Below are 24,275 nucleotides of genomic sequence, written 5' to 3' on the forward strand. Positions count from 1 at the left end.
TCAGTTAAGCTCCTTCTGGTACACATGAACTCTGCATTAACCAGATACAGTTACTATATCAATGAAGATCCTCACATTTTTATCCAAAAACCTTGTTGTTTAATTAAGTGGTGAAAAAGATTCCTACTAAAGAAGGTATTTTAATCCATTGCGATGGGATTTCATCTTTAGTGTTCCTAAGTATTTCCAACAGCAGTAACATCCTGTGACTCATTACTTCAGGATTATTTTACTCATAAATATAACTGATTATTACTTCTTCCCGGAATGTAATAGTTTGAACCATTTAACGTTTACTCCTTCTTTAAGAAGGGACAAGAAACTACAGCAGTCTCATGGGTTAAAAAAAGATATAAAAAAGGTATATGGAGCTATGGTGGATAAATGGAATTTAGGTACAATTCAGCAATAATCTGCTTAAAAGGCAGAGTAATTTCCTGGAACTCAATGGCTTCATCAGTTCCTGCACGGTTTCTGGTGGAATTTATTGTAGGTACGTGTTAATTATTAATCTAGGCCCACAATGTACTACACAGAGCGTATAAGGTGCAGAAGACTTTGTTTACTTTTGCTAAATATCTTTCTGGCACATATACAACTGATTAAAAAGTTCAAACCAGAACTTAAGAGGCTAAAGCCATTAGTATAGATTGGGGTTCTATTATGAGGAGTCAAGACTGAGGCATGACAATATAGGTTTTTAAGATCAAAAACAAAGTTGCTGGAAAAGCTCAGCAGGTCTGGCAGCATCTGTGAAGGAGAAAACAGAGTTAACGTTTTGGGTCAGGTGACCCTTCCTCAGAACTGATGGTGGCTGGGAAAACGTCAGTTTATATGCAGAAAATAGGGAGGTGGGTGGGGTAGGTAGTAAATGATAGGATAGCGCCCAAAGAGAGAGAAAGACAGTTGGACAGACAAAAGAGTTGCTAACGATCAGGCTGGGAGGGTGAGTAGTTGTTAATGGGGACTGTTAGTGACTAACAACAGGGGGTGTGTTGTGGCAAGCTATGTGGTAACAAGGCCTGGTGTGTGCGGTGGGGGGGCTGGGACATGGAAGAGTTTAGGCCCTAAAACTATTGAACTCAATATTGAGTCCGGAGGGCTGTAGGGTCCCCAAGCAGAAAATGAGGTGTTGTTCCTCCAGCTTGCGTTGGGCTTCACTGGAACACTGTAGCAAGCCAGAGACAGAGATGTTGTCCAGCAAGCAAGGTGCTGCATTGAAGTGGCAGACAACAGGTAGTTCAGGGTCTTTTTTGCGAGCAGAGCGTAGGTGTTCTGCGAAGCGATCGCCAAGTCTACACTTCGTTTCCCCATGTAGAGGAGATCACATTGTGAACAGCAAATGCAGTAGACTAGATTCTTGGAAGTGCAGGTGAAGTGTTGCTTCACTTGAAAGGTATGTTTGGGCCCTTGGATTCTGGGAAAGGAGGAGGTAAGTGCGCAGGTGTTGCGCCTTCGCCTGTTACAGGGGAAGGTGCCGTAGGGAGGTGTTGGGGGGTGATGGAAGTGTGAACCAGGGTGTCTCGGAGGGAACGGTCCCTGCGGAAGGCGGACAAGGGAGGGGAGGGGAATATGTGTCTGGTGGTGGCATCTTGCTGAAGGTGGTGGAAATGGTGTCTGATGATCTTCTGGATGTGGATGCTGGTGAGGATAAGGGGAACCCTGTCGCTGTTGCGGGAGGGAAGAGAAGGGGTGAGGGTGGAAGTGCGGGAGATGGGTCGGACCTGGTTGAGGGCCCTGTTGACAACGGAGCTGGGGAATCCTCGGTTGAGGAAGAAGGTGGACATTTCAGAGGCTCCCTTGTCGAAGTTGGCCTCATCTGAACATATGCCACGGAGACGGAGGAACTGAGAGAATGGGATGGAGTCTTTACAGGAAGTGGGGTGGGAGGATGTATAGTCCAGGTAGCTGTGGGAGTCAGTGGGTTTGTAATGGATATTAGTGGCAAGGTTTTTAAGATTATTATATCATTTGATAAAGTAGATATAGAGAATATGCTTGTGTGTGTGGTTGGGGTTGGGTGGGGCAGGTTAATAAAAGCTAGGGTCATTAATATGTCAGTCATCAATAAGAAGTTCAAAGGAATCATTTAGCCAGATAATAGTTAGAATGTGAAATGGTACCACAGGGACAAGTTGATATGATGACCATTAATGGATTTAAGGGCAAGCTGAATAAGCACATGAGGGATAAAGGAATAGAAGGTTATGTTAACAGGGTTAGAAAAAGAGGGGTAGGAAAAGTATGAGGCATAACACCAGCATTCTTTTTCTATTTAGTCATAGGATGTAGGGGTTCCCTTCAGGGCCAACAAGTCGCACTTGAAACTAAGTGACCTGCTGGCCATGTAAGGTCTGTGGATCGCATGTAGGCTTGACCAGGTCAGGACAGCAGATTTCCCTCCCTGGAGGACATCAGCAAACAGACGAGTTTTTAACACAATCATAATCACAGTCATGGTCATTAATATTAAGATGAGCTTCACTTTCCGGTGAATTAAATTCCACCAGCTGTCGTAGTGTGACGAATAAGTGTCCCCCAAGGCATTTGCCTAGATATATGGATTACTACTCCAGTGACATTACGGTCATGCCACAATCTCCCTGTAAACGTAGTTATAGATGTTCTCAAGGGCATTTAGAGATGAAGAACAAATGCTGACCTGGCTAGTGGCAGCCACATCCCACAAAAGAATTAAGAAAAACATCAATTGGGCTAAATGGCATATTTCTATACTACAAATTCTACATAATGGCCGATGCTTCTCCAGTGCACGAGGAATCACCTGTAAAATCTGACCGAAGAAAATGCTCGCTCTTGAGAGACGGGGAGCTTTGGGATCAATAGAGGGCTGTTCTTCAGGTTGTAAAAAATTCTGAAAGAGAGGAAAGCACAGACAGCATTGGCTGGGCTAATTAATTGAACAGGCTAAGCTCTTACACATGGTATCTAGTCAGTTGTTTCCTAGAAGTTCTGCAGTGGCTTAAATAAATAGCATCATTTCCTTGCTTCACTAGACAAGTTAAACTAATTTTGCTTTCTTGGTTTATAGTATTATTTCTATCCTTCGATTTTCTAAGTATCTTGTAGTTCTCTCCTACCAATATATTATTCTGCATGCACCATTACATGTCCACAGCTGTATTGAAACCCATTATAAATTTGAATATTTTGGTAAAAATTCAATATCTTATTTAATTGGTTGTCGCAAAACTTGTAAATATCTACAAGGGATATAAATGCACACCACCACAACACAGTGAATTCCTTACTTAATGAATCCTGAGAAAATGATAATATACATTAAGTCATCAATTATTGACAATTCAAAAACATTTTCCATTTTGTGCCCATGCCATTCAAATCAGTTAAACAACATATTGAAGGATGCAGGCTTGTTAACTCTCTCATTGCCAGTACCAGTCTCCCTGATGTCTCCAGCAGTGTCACTGCACCTTGACAGTGAAGAATTTTAGTCAAGTGTTACTTTTATTAGCGACATTTTATTTTGTATATTTTGGTATCTCAAGACTTTACATTGGGAAGTGTTTTCAAGAAGTGTGGTTTGATCTTTTTGTTTTGGAAGCAGAATAGTCTTCAATGTAATGTAACTAAGGCTTTCATGATTAAGAAGAAACCTGACAAAGTTTTCTGTGCACTGAGGGTACTGGATATCAGGGGTATTCTCACAATAGGAAGGGGAATATTCAAATTAGCTGATTTGATCCATCAAAAACAAGGCCCTAAATTCTTATTCCCTTGTGACACGTCACTGAATAATGAAAATATTTGCATTACTCAATGAGTTTGATTGTACCTGATTTCAAGGGAAAGAAAACAGCTTTCCTGAGCTCAATTACACTGATGGTCATTCTCTCAAAGCGTACACTTACAAATCATACAAAATTTTAAACATATGAAATTAAAACAAGAAATGAGAAGATTTGAATGCATTGCCTCACTGTAGTCCAATGCATATCAAATATTTTATTAAAATGTATACAATTTCTCCCTTGCGACATTTTAGATAAATAGCATAAGTTTGAGGCAAAATAAGTTAGTCCTTTAATGAAAATTGATTGTATTAAAAGTATAAATTATTCAAAGTGATAGAAAGTCAGACCCATAATCCTCGGAGTGTGCTATATTGATTGTCTGTCTCATCTCTGTTGCCACGGTACATCAATCTCTGAATCTTCACCAGGAGTAGCTGCTGAGCTCTAGAACAGAATGATGAAGGCTAAGGATTATACATAAAAGGGCATGGCTGAACCGTAGTGATCGCAGCACATTTCACCTTTGATAATACTGCTGTATTTTAGATCACTCAGAAATCACCATCCTCATCCCTTCTGCCTACAACTCCAAAGATAACTGGGATAAGAACCTGCTTTTCTACCTTCAACTGATAGGTTCCTCAGGGACATTATGTTGCTTTCTTGTTCCCAATGGATACGTGTCAAACACACGTCAAAAGAGATAAAATTGTTTTTTTAATTCATCACTTTTCTCTCTGCGAGATCAGAGGTGATAAGATTGAGAGTGAGGAGTGAACATGAATTGTAATGCCACATTGAAATAACAGCAACCACTTTGTTGTTGCTGACCTCTGCATTATGAATAGCAAAAGGTTGAAGGGGTGTTCCTTTTCAAACTATCAGCACAAATGTCTACCAGGCATAGGTTCTACAACAAGAGGCAGAGGTTTTAAGAGACAAATTGTCCGCATGAGGGAACCAGCCCAGCTGTGGATTGCCACCCATCACCAACTGTACTGGTTGGATGTTCCAAGAAATAATCTCCAGGGCACTGCGGTGAGCAAACCAGCAGGGGGCAGATAGTTTTTTTTAAAGCTGTGGTTTATTTTGCTTGAACTGACTTTTTGATTTAGTTATTGAATACTAAATGTGGTAAAAGGCTGTCTGACCATCAAGAATCATACAATCAGCTTTAACAACAGCTTTGTATAAGTGTTCTGTTATTTCTTTACAGTTGTATTCCATGCCCCTATTCATAAAAATTTAGAACGCTACTGGCCTGTTATGACTTTATTTATCTGTACTTGTGAGTTTAAGAAATTATTTGTTGAATCCGAGGCCATTTGCATCCTTTAGTGTCTTTCAGTGTGTACTCCCCATCCTTGCTTTCCATCTCTTGCATATCGCCTCTCACTTATTCACATGAAGTTGAATGTGCCAGTTTTTGTTTTATCTATTCTGCTAACCTGCCTATGTTGATTAATTCTTTAATGTCTCTCTTCTCCTCCTGCTTTTGTAGCAAGAGTAAATTTTGAGACTGTGTTCCTTATACCCAAGACCAGAAAATCCATCAGTTGAGAACAAAGCACTAACCCAAGGGATGCATCTCTTCCAACTTGTTTTTGAACACAACATTCATTCTTCTCAACTCTTAGCTTCTTATTTAACAAAGTCTACACTTCAGAGGTACTTCATTAGCTGTACAACCCTTTGGAACATCTGAGTTCTTGAACAGTGCTGTACAAATAAAAGTTAGTTGAGTTCTTTCTTTCTCTACCAAAGTTTTCTACATTTTTCTGATATCATATGCCTGAATTTGTTTGACAAGACTTTTGAGAGAGACCAGATAGACAGAATACCTTGAATGCTTTCAGTAACTGAAATGAAATCCAAGATGTGGATTTCAAAATTGCATTTAAGTTCTTTTGTGTGCATGCGTGAAATTATGATGTTGCAGTAACGAAGTAACTTGGGTTGTGTAGGCCTTAAGCTGATTGAAGTTTAATGCTGTGTGAAGATTATTTTTCTACAGAGGAAATACCACTACTCTCACTACTTTGAGCCTCACTTGAGTTAACAGCTCAGCAGGGAGACCACAACTGTGATATTGCACAAATTCCTCTGCTTCAGAGAGGGAACCAACACATACACATGACCACAATGCACTGTTCTGAGGAAGGGTCACCGGACCCGAAACGTTAACGCTGATTTTTTTTTCTTCACAGATTCTGCCAGATCTGCTGAGCTTTTCCAGCAACTTCTGTTTTTGTACAAAGGCAACACAGTTTTTCTAGAAAATCAATCAGTCACTTCACAATCTTGCACCAATGCACCACCTCGCTGTCACTTTTAGAAATTTCAGTTTAAAACATAGCTTGAGCTGATTGTCGTTTAGTCTTACCTCTGTACACATTAGTTGGGAACTCAATCGGTAACCAGTAACTCAATACTAAATCAGCATCGTCTTGATCAGCTCTTGACTAAAGGCAGAAATACCAGACAGGACATGAGGGAAGTGTTTGTTTCCTCAATGAATTTTGATCTAGAATACCGTGTCTGAGGGGAGAACGCAGGTAGATGCAACAGTAACTTTAAAAAGGGAGCTGCATAAATATTTGCAATGAAAAAAAAGTAAGGCTGTGGAAAAAGAACAGGGAGAAGTGGGACTAATTAGATAATTCACTCAAAGAGCTGACACAGACATGGACTGAATGGCTTCCTTTTGTGCCGTATCATTCAATATTCCAGAAATAATCTCCATGTGCCACTTCGTCAGAAATAAATACTGGTATGAATATAAAACAGAATGCACGAGAAAAAAAATAGACATGCCAGCTTTCCTGATAACACTGGTGAGCATCTCTATTCTTTGTCTCACCCATTTGCCAGAAAAATACCAGACATCACAACTCTCATTAAATTGTGCATTGATTAATAAAAAACACTGATACCTAAATTAATGTTTAGTCAGTATGAACACAGCCATTTTATGATTTGTTTAGGCTAATTTTCTAGGTTACTGTTGTCGAGCTCCACAACCTTTTGACACAGATGGGGATGTGGAGGTAAATGGAAAGATATTTAATCAGTTTTCCCTTTCTTATTGCTGTCCTACTTTGCTCTTCCTCTAGATGGTGCTGGATTCATTTTTAATACTGCAGTATTCTGAAAAAAAAATTGAAATAGGTAGGGAGGTAACTAATGCCACAAAATAAAATTAGTTTACCTATTGTAGATTGTTTTATTTCAGTGTGACTTTTTGCTTAATGTATCATTTCTTTGTTTTCAACAGAAAATATACACTTAAAAAGGAAACATCTGCAGAACCAAGGAACAATAGCAGCCGACCACAAATGGATTGTTTGTTTAAAGAATTGAGACACAATGATGGGCCGAATGGCCTCACGCTGTGCTACATCATCCCCATCTCTACGTTTATCACTTTGATGTTGAGGCAACTGGGCTCTGCAGTTTTCATTAACCAATCCAAATCTATTGTTATTGTGGTGTGCTGAACCACTGTATTCTGATTGTTTGATTCTTTTCTACATGACCTTTACCCAAAGGTCTTTATTGGTGACTTTTACGAAGGTGATGTGTTTTGCATGTTGTAGCAGTTGACAGATTGACTTCAAGCGACGGAGGAAGTAACTGGGAACTTAGCACTATCTGACTTTTGCAGGAATTTTAGAAATTGGATTTTGAAGAGATCACATTTATATCTTATGAGCCTATTGTGCATTATACATTTTGACTACATGCCAAGTGTAGGAGCAATAAAATGCTATTAAGCATCAGCCATGGCTCAGTGATAATATTCTCATCACGTAGTCATGAAGCTATGGGTACAACCCCACTCTAAAGATCGGAGCACATAATTTAGTCTTACATTTCAATACAATACTTTCAAATGCAGTATTAAAATCAGCCCCTTCCTGCTCTTGTAGGTAAATGAAAATGTCCAATTGCACTGTCCAAAGGAGAATAGGTGCATTCTCATGTTGTCCTGGTCAATATTTAACCCTCAAACAACAGAGCAGATGGTTATTTATCTTGTTCATTTTTTTGTGGGATATTCATATGTAAAAATTAGCTGCCATTTTTCTACTATAATTGCAATAAGCAGCATGTTTGGCACCCAATTTCATGCTGCTTGTATAGCTCCACTGACGACACTGCACAACAGTGTATCCATATTTTATAGCATGCTGTATATTCCATTATTACCAAGGCACTTGCCCCACTTGTCCTGCTGTTTTTAAAGTCCTTAATTCCAATTAAGATCAGCTCACTTATCAGAGTGATACCTGGAATGGTTCAGATCTATAGGATTCAAGGCATTTACCTCCCTAACCCTCGACTGGCAGTCCTGTGTTCAAGTCCCACTTGCTCCAGAGGTGTGTAATAACATCTCTGAACAAGTTGGTTAGAAAAATAGGTCAAAGCATTTAGCAAAGGATGCTTGTGGCACAATGGTGGCATCCCTACCTCTGAACCAAGATTTTGTTTTTAAGTTATTCACTTTGTGAGATGTGGGCATCGCTGGCTGGCCAGCATTTCTTGTCCATCCCTAGTTGCCCTTGAGAAGGTGGTGGTGAGCTGCCTTCTTGAACCACTGCAGTCCTGCTGTGGGTTGACCTACAATGCTGCTATGGAGGGAATTCCAGGATTTTGACCCAGCGACAGTGAAGGAAGGGTGATATATTTCCAAGTTAGGATGCTGAGTGGCTTGGAGGGGAACTTGCATGTCGTGGTTGTCCTATGTATGTGCTGCCCTTGTCCTTCTAGATGGAAGTGGTTGTGGGTTGGGAGCATGCTGTCTGAGGATCTTTGGTGAATTTCTGCAGTGCATCTTGTAGATAGTACACACTGCTGCTACTGAGCATCGGTGCTGGAGGGAGTGAATGCTTGTGGGTGTAGTGCCAATCAAGTGGGATGCCTAGGTTCAAGTCCCACCTGCTCCAGAGGTGTAATATCAATGTGAACAGGTTGATTAGTAAAATAAGTTGTTTTTTTTTTAAAAATCAAGGCATTTACCAAAGCACTCTTGTGGTGCAGTGATAGGGTCCCTGCCTCTAAAGCAGGAGGCCTGGGTTCAAGTCCCACCTGCTCCGCAGGTGCATAATAACATTTCTGAACAGGTTGGCTAGAAAATGTTTTTCAAAGCATTTACCAATTGATTCATCACCATAATACCTGGAGCACAAGTAGTATTGTATCACTGAACAACACAACATTCTATGTGCTCTTCACCTCCCTTTTAACTAAATAAGAGTGTATAGGAATTGAAAATAAAATGATCAAGGACCCTCTAATTTGACTTCCACTGTATTGGTAGCCACAGGATGTAATGATAAGAGGAATTTTTCTCTAATTTTCTGACCCAGATATGATATGAGAAAATTCCCAGTGGTTGAAAGCTTTAGGAATCATCAATCCAAAGTCACCTTGCTCCTCCAAAAGATGCTACCACTTACCATATGTCACTCACAAATTACTCATCTACTGTACACTTAAATGTTATTTGCTAAAAGAAATTTGATTTGCACTTCAATGAATCAACATTATCTGCTTCTGTCATCTCCTTAGTGAGTGTGTGTTCCATAGACTAACAACTTTCCTTCAGCAGCTAGTTATGAATTAACATCACCTCCCTCCTCCCCCACTTCCTCCCCATCAAGTATAGCCTGTGCCTTCAGCTTCTACTGCTCTGGACAAGGTGAGACAGCTTGGCATGGTCACTATTGTCCAGTGAATTATTTGAGTTGAAATATCCTTTTTATAAAAAACTAATCAATTGAACCCAGAATCCAATTACCTGCAGTAGCTGGGAATCGTGCCTTTCTCCAAGTCTTTGTCAGTGAACAGATCGACTCGAGCGCACAGCCATTCACACTTGCCCTGGTACATAGTGTCTAAAACATGGATAATCTCGTCGCACTTCACACACATCGAGCAGCTGTCTGTCTGCCCAGAAATATTCAAATTGGTTCGAACGTAAAAGGAATCCCCAGATGTGATAATACCATCTTCCAAATCTTTTTGTAGTTTCTTGTAACCTTGAAACAAAACATAGATCACAACATAATGCAATGGAAAAACTCACAGTCACTATATTCTAAACCTCTTGCTGCCTGTCAATAGTGGCTCTCTCGGTAGCTAACTGTTATGAGTTTAAATAATTATTCCTGTATTCTCCTCCACTCACCATGAATATGCATTGTGCCCCAGGAAGAGAGGAGATTGGTCTTGCTGTCTGTGTTTGTCAATGGAGTTTAATAGCTAGAGGGCAGGCAAGAGCACCATGGAATGGCAATCTCATGGAGTTTTCCCCGATCCCTACTTCTACAAAGCACTCACTTCCACTTACAGGATGGTCAAAAAAATGGATAACGTCTCCATGTAGTGAATTGCAAATGTGATAGTTCATTGTTCCATGCTGTTGCACACATCCCAACTTTATCATAAAGCATTTCAACTGGAAAATTAAGTCTAAGAAATAGTTTTCCTTCGATTGCTGCCTCAGTGCAAGGGAATTCTAAGTCTTCCATGAAGTCCAGTTTTCTTAATCTAAAATTTGAAGGGTTCGTTTTGAAGTAGATAAAAAAAAATACGCACTACTGGTTCTGTTTTATTTCAAAAGAGCACTGACATTGCAAAAGTTTCTACTGGAGATCACATCATTCTGACTCATTCCAATTTAACTGCTGAAAGCCTGAAAAGAACACAGTGCATTCAATTCCTGGTTTGTAGGGCAGCTTGTTTTCCCTGCAGAAAGCATGACCACAATTCACCTTTGAGAAACATTTTCATGCTTCAGTGTACATTATCAAATTCAATATACAGTCTTTAATAAGGATTTTCACACCTTAACCAGCAACTAAAACTTTATTCATTGTGGTTTGCAGGTTAATAAATTTAAAATTGTATCTACACTTGAGTGCGCAGGCAAAACTTGCTGTAGTATTTTCACAACACTCATGAATAAAATTTGATTTTTCTTCCTCAGGCTCAAAGCTTACAAATAATAAAGAACAAGTGCTCAGTGAAAAGCACGTCAAGCCAGAACCTTCGAAGCTGATCAAAATTGGCTGCCAAGAGAATTTATAACTGAATATAGAGAATTTCAACGTTAGCACTATCTATTTAGTCTGTCGGATTCTCAAACCTTATATGACCATTTATACAGTATCCTTGTTCACATTGAATGCTGGCCGTTTATTCCAGATAGATTGTTTTTCAAAAATGACATATTACCCTGGCCACCTCTGGGATTTCTAGCTCAACCAGGAGTCTAAAACAATGTACTATGTTCCATTATTCATGTGACATCTGCAAAATGTGCTACTTCATTGGGAATTTCACTGATGAACAGAAACTAAGAGGAGGATGGTTAGCTCCTTGAAAAAAAAATTCAACGATGTCCCTAGTAGATAGCATCATTGTTGACTACTGGGGCTGAATTTTAAATCTGTAATCAGGTGAGTTAAGGTCATGCAAAAAGTTAAAATGCATGAAATCTGAAATGGGAACTTTACCTGCTTTGGACCCACCTACTCACTTTCAGTTAAACTTAGAAGTTAGATGTGTTTGGACTGCAGTAATTTATCATAGGGCTTGATCCTGGGAAGAGACGTTGACTATTACATTGATCAGAATTGAGATCTATTAGAGCATTTTTCCCCATTTTTTAAGAGGGAAAAGTGCTACTTGCGCATTCAAACCATAGAAAAGAGTGCTTGGGAACCCTTGTGTATTAATCTGAAATTATTTAAGAATCTACAGTACTTAAAATTTTGGAAAATGTAGCTAACTACTTTCACTTAGGCAAATAAAACTTGTGTCCTTGAATTCATGGAGTGACATACCATCTGCTATAGTGTGGGGGAGAAAACTGTTCTTTCAATTACAAAGACTGTTGTCTGAACTCTAATGGTTTGTTTTACAGCTGAAACTGTTATGAATTATGTACACAATTTGACTGACAGTTTAAGAAGCTATTAAGATTATCTGCCTTTAATGCAATTTCTGAATAGATACTTTATTTTACAATTTAATGACCACTTGAGGGGATTTAACTTTCTTTCACAAGTGTGAGTTTTTTTCTCTGCAGTATAAATGGCAGTGTGTTTGAGTGACAGCTTTAGAACATTAGTAGATGCTTTTTTTTAAATGGATCATTTCGAAGACCATCAATATTTCATTGTCTTGAGACCTGTCCATTTTGGACAGTGATGACAATGGAGTACATATTGGGGAGTAGGGGTGGGGAGGGAGGGCTGACAGAGATGGCATGGAGGTGTGAATGCGTACAGATGATATGAAGGGAAATGGAGAATACACGGAGTATGAGGGTGCATGGGGGAACATGGGTGGCACGGCACAGTCATGGTGCATGAATAGACACATTGGGTATAGGAAAAATGAGGCAGAAATGGGAGAACAAACCATCACAAGAATAATGTGAAGAATCCCTGAGAATCAAGGGGCCATCTAAACTGCCAATCTTGGTAGCCACTTTCACTGCCTCAAGCCTGCTTGGGGAGAAGACAGCTCTAAATCTTGTTTGGGTTCATGCAGTCATGAACTGCATTAAGTCTCATGTTTCCTGGGCCTGATACACAAATCCAGATCCGGCTCTTTCAAGTTTCAGAAGGTTAGCTCAATACCATTCTTCCACAAAAAACTAATTCAAGATTAAAATCTAGGCCTCAATTCCACTGTTTTCTGGATTGTTTTCTCTGCTTTATGGAAAAATCAATGTCTAGCCTAGAAAGGTAGCAAGGTTCAAACTTCAAATCCTGTGCTCTATGGCGAATGAAATATGTATTTTGCTACAAACGGTCCCTTCAGAAAAGTTAGAGTATTTAGATATTAGGAATTTTATGAATGAGAGGACAGGTCTCAGTGTGTTCCAAACTGTACTTGAAATTAAGACCTGTTAAGTACAGGAAAATTGTGGTAAAACTTTTTTTTGATTGCGGTATGGACACCATTTGAGAGATTCTCGAGAAGTGTTTTTATCAGCACCTCTTCATGGACAATTAAGTTTCAATGGGAAAAAAAACTCTCCCTGTTTTGTGTTAAATTCAACTTGAGCAAACAAGTTTAATGGTACTGCATATTAAATAAACTGGCCATGTGCAACAAGGAAATTTTAAAGGGAGCAGTAAGATAGCTGCTGTTTCTCTCATCTTTCAATTTCTGATTCTGAAACCTGATTAATTAGCCATCAATTCCTACAGCCTAACTGCTCTTATCTCACCGTCAAAGTTTGCTTTAAAGTGGAGTGTCACTGGTCCATTGCAGCGTTGTAATGTCCAATGTGCTTCTTCTTTAGTAGATGCTTCCAAGGCAACACTTTGAGCTTCTCCCCTGATGCATCCTTCTAGCTTCAAAGAGAAGGAAAGATTTTATGTTAACCCATACGAGAAAAATACTCACTTACATCATCAAAACATATTGTTTTTTGCACATGGTGCCACATTTAAAATTCAAGCCAGGGAGAGGAGATACATGTCATTTTTTTGATGGCTACTTAAGATTTTATATGAAATATGTTTGTACACGATTTATCATCTCTGGCTCCCTAAACTCCGGCTGTCTGTATGTTCAGGTGGTTGGGAAACAAATTGATATCCTTACTTAACAAGTATATTTTGGTTTTAGTCTTGAAAGCTCTAAGTCCTAGCACTAAATAAAAATTGAAAGAACTGCAGATGCTGTAAATTAGGAACAAAAACATAAATTGCCGGAAGAGCTCAGCAGGTCTGGCAGCATCTGTCAAGAAAAAAAATCAGTTAACATTTCGGGTCGAGTGACCCTTCGTCAGACTGCTGAAGGAAGGCAGGGAGGAAATAGCAGATGATCTGAGGAACATTTTCCAAGCCTCTCTAGATACAGGCAAGGTACATGAGGCCTGGAGGTCAGCCAACATCATGCCCTGATGCAAAAAGGGGTGCAAGGGGGAAGCCAAAAAATTCTAGGCTGGTCAGCCAGTCCATGGTGGAGGGAAAATTACTGGAATCAATATTGATGGATAGCATCGTTTCTTGGAAAGGGACTAATTAATCAGGGATAGTCAGCACGGTTTTGTTAAGGCAAGGTCATGTTTCATTAACAATTGAATTCTTTGGAGAAAGTAATGACAAGGGTTTGTGTGTGTAGTGCAGTTGATGTGTTTACATGGATTTTAGTAAGGCATTTGACAGGGCACAGTTTTGAATACCTTGTTGATTATGGTATTTATTAATGATATAGACTTAAATGTGGGAGTCATGATTGAGAAATTTGCAAACAACACAAAAATTGGCTAGGTGGTTAATACTGAAGAGGATGGCTGTGCACTGCAGCAAAATATTACTGCTTTGGTTGAGTAGGAGGAAGAGGCAAATGGAATTCAATCCAAAGAAGTGCAAAGTTATGCATTTGGGAGAACAAACAAAGCAAGGGAGCACACAAAAAGCAGAAGGGAATTGAGAGGGGTAGAAGAAATGAGAAGCCTTGAAATGCATGTACACAGGTCCTTGAAGATGGCAGGACAGGTGGATAAGATATTAAAAAAGCCATTTGGGATGCTTTCCTTCTTTGGGTGAGGTAGTGAGGACAAGAGCAAGGATGTAATGCTGAAATTCTAAAAGACATTGATTAGGCCATAGTTGGAATTTTCTGGTCACCACGTTACAAGAACAGCACAAGTGCGGTACAGGAGATTTGCAAGCATGTTGCCAGAGCTTGAAAATTACAGCAATGAGGACAGTTTGCATAGGCCAGGGTTGAATTCCTTACAGCACAGTTGACTAAGGAGTGAATTAATTGAGGTATAAAAAAAATTATGAGGCGCCTGGACAGATTGGATAGCTGTACCTGTTTCCCTCCGGAGAGTGGTCAATTACGGGGGCGGGGGCGGGGGCGGAGGAAACAGACTGAAGGTAACTGGTAGAAGGATTAGAAAGAACATGAGGAAAAACCTTTTTCATCCAGAACAAGTTGGTGTCTGGAATTCGCTGCCCAGTTTGGTGTTTGAGGCAAAAACCCTCAACTCATTCAAAAAGGAACTTGGATCTGAAGTGCTGTTACAGAGAAGGTTATGATCAGTTGCTGTAATGTGCGATTAGAATGGGCGGCTAGTTTACTCAGCTAGCACAGATGCAATGGGCTGAATGGCCTCTTCCTGTGCTGTTATGTTGCTATGGATCTAAGCCTTCTCTCTTTCCTGGTGTCCTCATCATGCAGCCAGTGACAGTCCAGACAGTCAGCTGCAACAGCTCTCTCTGTTGAACGCAGTTCGTTTTTAAGAAAAATAGGTTGCCTGAGCTTAATGCCATCCATATATGCTGCTTGGCTCCCTTATGAATGCTCAAGCAGTCAGCTATCAGGCTCCACTAGTTATAACAAGAACACTACAGTTAGGTAAGTGAGGAGGCAGTATCAAGTTTGTGCACAGCCTCTCTCAAAGGCAGTAGGCATGGACAGTTCATGAACTGTAAACCCTGCACCTGAAAATGGACCAGAATCAATTTTTAGCCTACCTCTCAAGAAAATCTGACAACATTAGCTGTTCTTCTTATATTTAAAAAGATCCACACGTGTCACAGAGTCACACAGCACGGAAACAGACCCTTCGGTCCAACTCGCCCATGTCAACCAGATATCTCAATGTCAGCTAGTCCCATTTACCAGCATTTGGCCCATATCCCTCTAAACCCTTCCTATTCATATACCCATCCAGATGCCTGTTAAATGTTGTAATTGTACCAGCCTCCACCACTTCCTCTGGCAGCTTGTTGCATATACACACCACCCTCTAAAAAAGTTACCCCTCAGGCCCCTTCTAAATTTTTTCCCCTCTCACCTTAAACCGATGCCCCCACCCTGGGAAGATAACCTTGGCTATTTACCCTATCCATGCCCCTCACAATTTTATAAACTTCTATAAGGTCACCCCTCAGCCTCCAACACTCCAGGGAAAACAGCCCCAGCCGATTCGGCCTCTTCCAATAGCTCAAACCCTCCAACACTGGCAACATCCTTGTAAATATTTTCTGCACCCTCTCAAGTTTAACAAAATCCTTCCTACAGAAGGGTGACCAGAATTGAACACAGTATTCCAGAAGTAACCTAACCAATGTCCTGTACAGCCACAACATGATATCCCAATTCCTATACTCTATGCTCTGACCAATGAAGGCAAGTGTGCTATACACCTTCTTCACCAATGTCTGCAAAGACAATTTGATCTACAATTGCTATGGCATAAATAATAAGGAACAATTGCAATTATATCCCATGGGGTCTTTGCTTCTCAAGACTAGCAAGTTGTATATTAAGACTGCTTTGAAATAGAAGTTTAATTCCACAGAATAAATATTCAGCAACAGAATAAAATAAAGCATATCACCTTTCCCATCTTATAAGCTGTCACTCAAGATTAATTAAGGCTGCTTTATAAGTTCCTAAATGATTAAGGACTTTTGTTAAAGGTTAATTCCCTTCCACTTGATAATTCTAAAAGTGAGCTACAGATAACTTTACATATTATATAACACCATTGCTGAAATACCAATATTTACACTGAAGGAAGGACTTTAGATAATCTAATTGGTATGTTCGGAATTTTAAAAGGTAGTAATTAACTAAATGCAATGGCCATAACTGACCTAATCGCAAACTCTGCAACAATACAATCTCAACTTTAGAAAGAAGAAAGTCAACAAACCGATGAATCTCATATCCTTTGTAGGGAAAATAGGGAGTCCAAAATTAAGGGCTATAAATAGAAAAGAGTAATAAACAATCTCGATATGAAATTCAGGAGAAAACCCATTATTCAGAACACCATCATAATGTGAAACTTATTATCACATGGAGTGATTGAGGCAAATAGCATAAATGTAAATAGGTGAAGTTAGATAAACATAAGAGGGAGGACAGGTAGATTATGTTGTAGGTGATGGGTGTGGGAGGTGACTTGTGCAGAGCATAAAAACTGGTGTGGGAGAGTTGGGCTGATAACCTGTTTCTTTGTTGTACATACTATTCTATTTAACTGGTGGACGTGAAGCAGTTTACTCATGAATGCAGTGAATAAAGATACTGTTGGCACATTGGTGGCAAGCGGGATCAGCAATAGCATTGGAGGGGTACGAGAGATAAAATAGAGTCTAACACTTTATGAAGTTCAGGACCTATCCAATGGGTCTTCCTGTCATATATATTTCCTTTGTACAACTGAAAAGGAGGATAAACTATTGAAATTAACTAGATTGGCTATTTCATAGTCCCCTTTTTCAATGCACTGGGAGGATAATACAGAATGACAAAATCAGACAGCAGAGGAGGAGGCTATTCACTGCATTGTGTTGACTCTTTAGAAGAACTATTCAATTAGTTTGACTTCCCTGCTATTTATCTATAGCCTGGCAAATTTCCCTTTTCAAGAATAAATTCATTTCCATCCTGATATTGTTGCATCTGCTTTCACCTTTTCTGGCAGCTTATTCCAGACCTTAACAAGACGATGTATGAAATAAATTCTTCTCATTTCTCCCTGTATTTCTTTTGCCATAGTGAAGAAACAATAATGAGCTAGACACAATATCAAAAACTGATTAAAAGCCAAAACTGAATAAACTTTTCTGAGGCTTGCAAGGATTCAGCATTGAAATGCCTTCCTTATCATGCAAAGTAAAATTTCCATTTGCTTAGTATCTTTCACATCCTTACAATGTCCCCAAGACATTCCCGTATTTTTAAAATTTTGTCTCTGTTGGTGCACATCAAGTTCACATAAGTAGAGAAGTGAGATATTATTGCTTGAGGGTTAAATGTTGACTTGGTTGCCCTGACAAGTACTTGCTCCTTTAAAAAACATGGAAAGACTCCTGTACTCTCACATTCAAAGGACAGCACCTTTTGCAATGCAGCATTCCTTTAGCACTCTGCTGAAGTGTCAGCCAAGAACAGGTACTCAAATTCTTGGATGAAAAAACTGTGGCTCTACAAATGTACATACTACAAACCAAGCTGGCACTTCAGTGTTCTAATATGGACAAAGTTTGAAGATTCCAACTTCGGAACTGCATCTGCTTAAGAAAATCTCCTCTGTTCATCACACAAATCGCAGCATTGTCAGTTTTTTTTGTCATAGAAATAACTTATTTCAATTTACATTTGCTTGTAAAATGGTCAGTGATTTGTATCTCTTACCAGACTGTTTACAATCAATCCCACATCATCGTGTACCTATCAATAAGGATGCAACAGTATGACAATAACCACTTACACTTTATCAGAGATCTTAGATTGCTTCTCGGGTTTTCAATCAGGCAGACACTTGATTATCTATATAGTTTTCAAAATGCACTCGTATTTTCCATTTAGCATTTATATCAGTCAATTTCCTTTTCCTATATCAGCCACTGAAACAACATTGAGCAGCAATTATCAAATCTTGCCTTTTCCTAGATGGCTCAGCATGACACCTCTTACCAAAATCAGTTGGTGTCCTTCCTTCAGCCCTGCCTTCTCTGCAGCAGAACCGGACTGTACTGATTGAATGAAAAGGCCTCTTTCATTTCCACCGAGAACAGAGATTTCAGTAACCAGGTTGTCCCCACTGAGTGTTGTGTGCAGCATATGTTTCAAAGGGTTACTGATCTGAGTGGCAGAGGTCACAGATGGACGAAAAGGTCTAGACAGAAATAGAAAACAAAAATAGAAAAAAAAATCAGGGCGCTAATCACTTGTATTTATTAGAGTGTTGCATAGCTGTCTTCATGATGATGATGGCTTCATATCGAGTCGATGGAAAGAAATTGCCATCGGCAGAATGATCAAAAACTAGGGGACATTGGTTTAAAGCATTTGACAAAAGGAGCAAAAAACATGAGGAAAAACCTGTTTAGTCAGTGAGTAGTAAGGATCTGATTGCACCGACAGCATGGTAGAGACAGATTTATTCACAACATTCAAAGGCATTTGGCCCAGGACCTGAGAGAAAGGAACTGCAAGCTTTCAGGGAAAGGTATGGGAATGGAACTAGTTGAATTGTTCCTGCAAATAGGTTGAATGGCCTCATTGTGAGCTGTAACCATTCTATGATTTGAAATGTAGCCAAAATGTTCAGTATTTCTCCAAGTTTCTCATCTATGAGCCTGCTAACTAATACAAATGTGATAAGGGTATATAGAACAGCTTATGATTGAGTAAAATTACAATCTCTATTGCCGCTTCCCATTAAAATTCATAGACTTTCCTTGCTAGAGAAAAAATGTGTGATAGCAAATCGACAATCTGTTTGACTCCTCTTCCGATTTTCTTTCACATACTGTCTTGTGAACGTTGGCATTCAACTGATGATTTACTGCCTCACCCAAAGGTTGCTGTATAGAGCAATGTATTGTTCATTTACTGCAATGCCTAACATTGCCACACAGAAGCAAGGGTATTACACAGCAGTGGTGACCTTATCCACTGTGCAGAAATTTAATAGCAGCCCTACCTTGGCTGTTTATGGGAGCTCTGACCCAATTTTACATGTACCGAGCAATTAACTGCCTAACTGTCAGGGATCCCATTTATTGAAGAGACTATCAGCTCCCGTATGAGCTGCTGACTGATTGGGTGAGAGCTTTAGATCACCTGGGAACAGTGGCCACTGTTGGGACTGCAACAAGAGATTGACCATCAGCAACAGAAGACACTCCAGGACACAGGTAAATGAGGTCAATTTGCTAGGTTAACTCAGACAATCCCCTATAAGGCACGTGGTTGTCATTTCTAAGGTCAGAAGAGTGCGGCATCTGTGCGGAGCTGAGGGGTTGGGGCAGGGAGGAGTGGAAAGCCCAATCAAAAAAGTCCTCTCAATACCACAGTCCTGTTGCTGGGAAAATGCCAGTGGTGGCAGGCAGAGGGAAAGTGGCTCTTAACTGAATATTCAAGGGTCTCAGTTGGTCTAAGAGTGGAGGGCCGTCTCACACTTACCCCGTTACTGGTAAAACGCCAGCGGAGGGAGTGGAAATGCCTTGCTTTGCAAAATGGCATCCCAACCTTCATTCCCCAAGCTTTTTAAGAAATTGCTGGATTTGCACATATTGACTTCTTACCATAAGTTCAGTAATGAACAATAATCATTGACTGGCTCCAATTACCCATCCTGGCACTGAACTGAACATTTAAACTGCGGAGTCTCATTTGCTCAGCAGGTAAGGGGCCTTTGGTGATTTTTAAAATGCCAACATTCAAACTTTAAATGGTTTTATCCTTTCTGTTTATTTTCTCTTTTGTACCTAATTTGACTAATTCATTCTTCTTGTCTATTGTTCCTCTCATTCTTTCTCGAGTCTCATTAAAGAGATATTTCATCCCAGGGGCCTCAGAGCCTTTGCTGCGTTATTATCTCATATTTCTAGCAAGTTATGCAGAAAGATTTGAAATGTATAAAACAATTTAATTAACAGGTCACGAAGTGAAATGCCTCATTCCATAAAATTGTGACTTGGAATGTATTTCTTACATGCATAGGCATTGGCTACAGCTCCAACGAATGCACAATGCATAAATATGCAGGAAAAATGGTGAGAAAACAAATATCTCTATATTCAAAGTGCAGCATTGCCATGTTGAGTAGCTGTGTTCAGAACACATATTAGAATTCTTAATTTATTTACTCATACCTTTCCAAAGAGAATTTTCTGAATATGGAGTCCATATGGTCTAATTCACATGAATCTAAAGCTTCAGACTGATGTGATGATGATGATGAGTGAATGGATGGTGGTCCATGAGAGATCCTGTCCTGATATTCATCTGGTTCACAACATTAACATTAATGAATAGCTTGTCAATATTGCAGAGTTGAGCTGACGTTAGAAACATAGAAACTAGAGGAGACGACTTTAGACCCTCCAGCCTATTCCACCATTGGATCAGATCACAGATGATTAGCATCTTGACTCTGTCTGTCTATCGGTTTCATTGCTTTTAATAATTTTGTTTAATAAAAATCTAAAAGTTCAAATTTGAAAATTTCCATAGGCCCATTTCCCATGCCTTTTGTGTAAAATAAGTGCATTTTGATATCATGCTCAGGTGGTCTAGCTCCAAAGTTACATTCCCCTTTACAGGAATCTTCTATCAAACCTATCAATTGCTTTAATCATCCTAAATGCCTCAATTAGATCATCTTTGTTTTTTGATACTCAAAAGAAATACAAGTTGAGTCAAAATAACCTTTTCTCATAATTCAACCCTTGCATCCAGGCCTGATTCTGATGAATCTGCACTGCATTTGCTTCAATTCCTTTCCACCCAGAACTAAATGTAATGTAACCAAAATTATATATAACTGCAATATAACATCCGTTCACCCTGAACGTGTAGATCAAGTACTACGACTCCAATTCCAAAATGGATTGCACAAATCTATTATAAATGCATGGCATTTTTAATCTGAGCTTCACTAATTGGATAATTAGTCAAAATACAAACGTACCATCTGTTTCTGTTTGTAAGGTATCAAAGGTGTAACAGCAGATACTATCATTGTCCTCCTCTGTTATACTGTCAGAAATAGAATGACAAGTAATGTTTTAGAGAAACAGGAGAACAGAGAGCCAGCATCATCATCATTGTATTTGACACTCTATACCATCATCTAGTCAGCACTATACTATTAAAAATATTACATGGAGTAATACCAACATCACTGCAAAGCCATTGTCCAGGTATGACTGTACAGTCAATGTCACCACTTCTCAAGCTCCTGAAAGACTTAACCAGCAGACCTTAAAGGGTGGGGTTACTCTATTTCATTCCGTTCCATACCCTCCTACACCCTCTCCCCTATAGAGAGGTACTCACTGGGGTTACTGGTCAATTTTCCTCCCCAAGTAAATCAGACTACAATTGCTTGTTCATTCGGCATTTCTGCTCCTCAAAATATCCATGAGGCTCAAGCCTGGAAGTGATTTGGACCTCTCAGTCGTAGTATTAATTTGATGGGTGCACAGTCAATTTCACACTCTTATTGCGCAGAAACCAAATATCTCTTTTCAGTGTTTCGTGAATAGACCAGAATCTGGACTGAAGAGTCAATCAAAATACTTAAAGAAAAGAATATTCTCATCCTCTCAAAAAACTATTGAATGAACTCCAGGAATTACCCTGGTGTGAAGTATTACAGGAAAGATCCTCAATCCTGTTTTTGTAATTCAACCAAAATTGCAAAATCCTGCAAAACAAATAATGTAAAATGTAACTCTCCTGCTATGGTTAGCCTGGAGGTGGGCTGTCAGGATTTTAGTTAGGCCACAGATCAGTGACGTTGTGCCCTTATCTTAAATAACTCTGTGGTATGGACAGCTTTCAACTAAATATTCATCTAATGGCAGGTGAGGGATTCACTGTGCAAGAAACTCAAAAAAGCAGACCATGTGGGAATTGGGAAGAGGGGTTTGTTCTGAGCGCCACTCCCCACTTTACTGCCAACCACTCTTTCCCCACTGTAATCCCTGTCAGGACTCACCAGCGGCCTGTGTCATCTGGTGATCCTGGACCTTGGATGAGTACATGACCACCTTAACTTGCTTTCAGCGGCGGGAGTGGTGAGAGCGCGAGGCGGGAAGTGAACTATTATATTTGGGCATCGTCTAAACCTGAAACACTACACGTGTAGTGTCTCCCATCCATCCTCCTTCTCTAACCAAAAAAAAAAAAGACTGTGCAGAGGGTTGGTAAGGTAAGATTTTTTTTTCTTTATTCTTTTAGCAAGCTAGAGTAGATGGAATGGAAGCTACGGCAGTTGCATGTTCCTCTTGTAGGATGTGGGAGGTAAGGGTTGCTACTAGTGTCCCTTCTGACTTCACCTGCAAGAAGTGTGCCCAACTCCAGCTCCTCAAAAACTGCGTTAGGGAACTGGAGCTGGAGCTGGATGAACTCTGGATCATTCGGGAGACTGAGGGAGTGATAGAGAGGAACACCCAAGGTACAGGACAAAGATAGCTGGGTGACTGTCAGGAGGTGGAAAGGGAATAGGCAGTTAGTGCAGGGATCCCCTGTGGTCGTTCCCCTCAATAATAAGAATACCGTTTTGGATACTGTTGGGGGGACGACCTACCAGGGGAAAGCCATAGCGGCCAGGTCTCTGGCATTGAGCCTGGCTCTGTGGCTCAGAAGGGAAGAGGGGAGAATAGGAGAGTGATAGTCAGAGGAGATTCACTGGTTACGGGAACAGACAGGAGATTCTGTGGTTGTGAACAAGACTCCCAGATGGTATGTTGCCTCCCAGGTGCCAGAGTCAGGGATGTCTCGGATAAAGTCTTCAGGATTCTTAAGGGGGAGGGAGAGCAGCCAGAAGTCGTGATACACGTCGGTACCAATGACATAGCTAGGAAACGAGATGAGGACCTGAAAAGTGAATATAGGAAGTTAAGATGGAAGCTAAAAGACAGGGGGAGCAGAGTAGTAAACTCAGGATTACTACCGGTGCTACGGTCTAGTGAAGCCAGAAACAGAGAGCGAGTGCAGCCGAACACGTGGCTACAGAGCTGGTGTAGGAGTGAGGGCTTCAGGTTTGTGGATCATTGGAATACCTTCTGGGGAAGGTGGGACCTGTACAGGAAGGACGGGTTCCCCCTGAACTGGAGGGGCACCAATATCCTGGGAGGGAGGTTTGCTAGAACTCTTCAGGAGGGTTTAAATTAGTTTGGCAGGGGGATGGGAATCGGAGCTACAGGTCAGAGGATGGGGTAGCCGGTGTACAGACAGATAGAGCAAGCAGAGAGTCCGTGAGGAAGGATAAGCAGTTGATAGGGCAAAGTGGCAGTCAGTGTGACGGGTTGAGGTGTGTCTACTTCAATGCAAGAAGTGTCAGGAATAAGGGCGACGATCTTAGGGCATGGATCAGTACTTGGAACTACGATGTTGTGGCCATTAGAGACTTGGATAATACAGGGGCAGGAATGGTTGTTGGATGTTCTGGGATATAGATGTTTCAAAAGAAATAGGGAGGGAGGTAAAAGAGTTGGGGGAGTGGCATTGCTAATCAGGGATGGTATCACAGCTGCAGAAAGGGAGGTGGCGGAGGAGGGTTTGTCTCCTGAGTCAGTACAGGTGGAAGTCAGAAACAGGAAAGGAGCAGTCACTTTATTGCGAGTTTTCTATAGACCCCCCAATAGCAACAGAGACACTGAGAAACAGATTGGGAGGCAGATTTTGCAAAGGTGCAGAAGTAATAGGATTGTTGTCGTGGGCAACTTCAACTTCCCTAATATAGACTGGAACCTCCTTAGTGCAAATAGTTTGGATGGAGCAGATTTTGTCAGGTGTGTCCAGGAAGAATTTCTAACTCAAGCTGTAGAAAGACCGACTAGAGGGGAGGCTATATTGGATTTGGTGCTTGGCAACGAACCAGGCCAGGTGTCAGATCTCTCGGTGGGAGAGCATTTCTGTGATAATGATCACAACTCCCTGACCTTTACTATAGTCATGAAGAGGGATAGCAGCAGACGGTATGGG

At 40.4% G+C, this 24,275-nt stretch overlaps 1 protein-coding gene across 1 annotated transcript in view; it reads right to left on the reverse strand.

The window, feature by feature from the left end:
- card11 (caspase recruitment domain family, member 11) overlaps positions 1-24,275 on the reverse strand; it is a 221,073-nt gene that overhangs the window by 36,029 nt on the left and 160,769 nt on the right. Inside the window, exons 13-19 of the mRNA XM_048609736.1 lie at positions 21,253-21,320; positions 20,435-20,567; positions 18,249-18,450; positions 13,024-13,150; positions 9,577-9,817; positions 4,124-4,220; positions 2,786-2,875 (exon numbers count right to left, since the gene is read on the reverse strand). Coding sequence (XP_048465693.1) covers positions 2,786-2,875; positions 4,124-4,220; positions 9,577-9,817; positions 13,024-13,150; positions 18,249-18,450; positions 20,435-20,567; positions 21,253-21,320 — 958 coding nt within the window. The remainder of the gene's footprint in view (positions 1-2,785; positions 2,876-4,123; positions 4,221-9,576; positions 9,818-13,023; positions 13,151-18,248; positions 18,451-20,434; positions 20,568-21,252; positions 21,321-24,275) is intronic.

The sequence above is a fragment of the Rhincodon typus genome, chromosome 21 (assembly GCF_021869965.1).
Source record: "Rhincodon typus isolate 14 chromosome 21, sRhiTyp1.1, whole genome shotgun sequence".
Lineage (NCBI taxonomy): Eukaryota > Metazoa > Chordata > Chondrichthyes > Orectolobiformes > Rhincodontidae > Rhincodon > Rhincodon typus.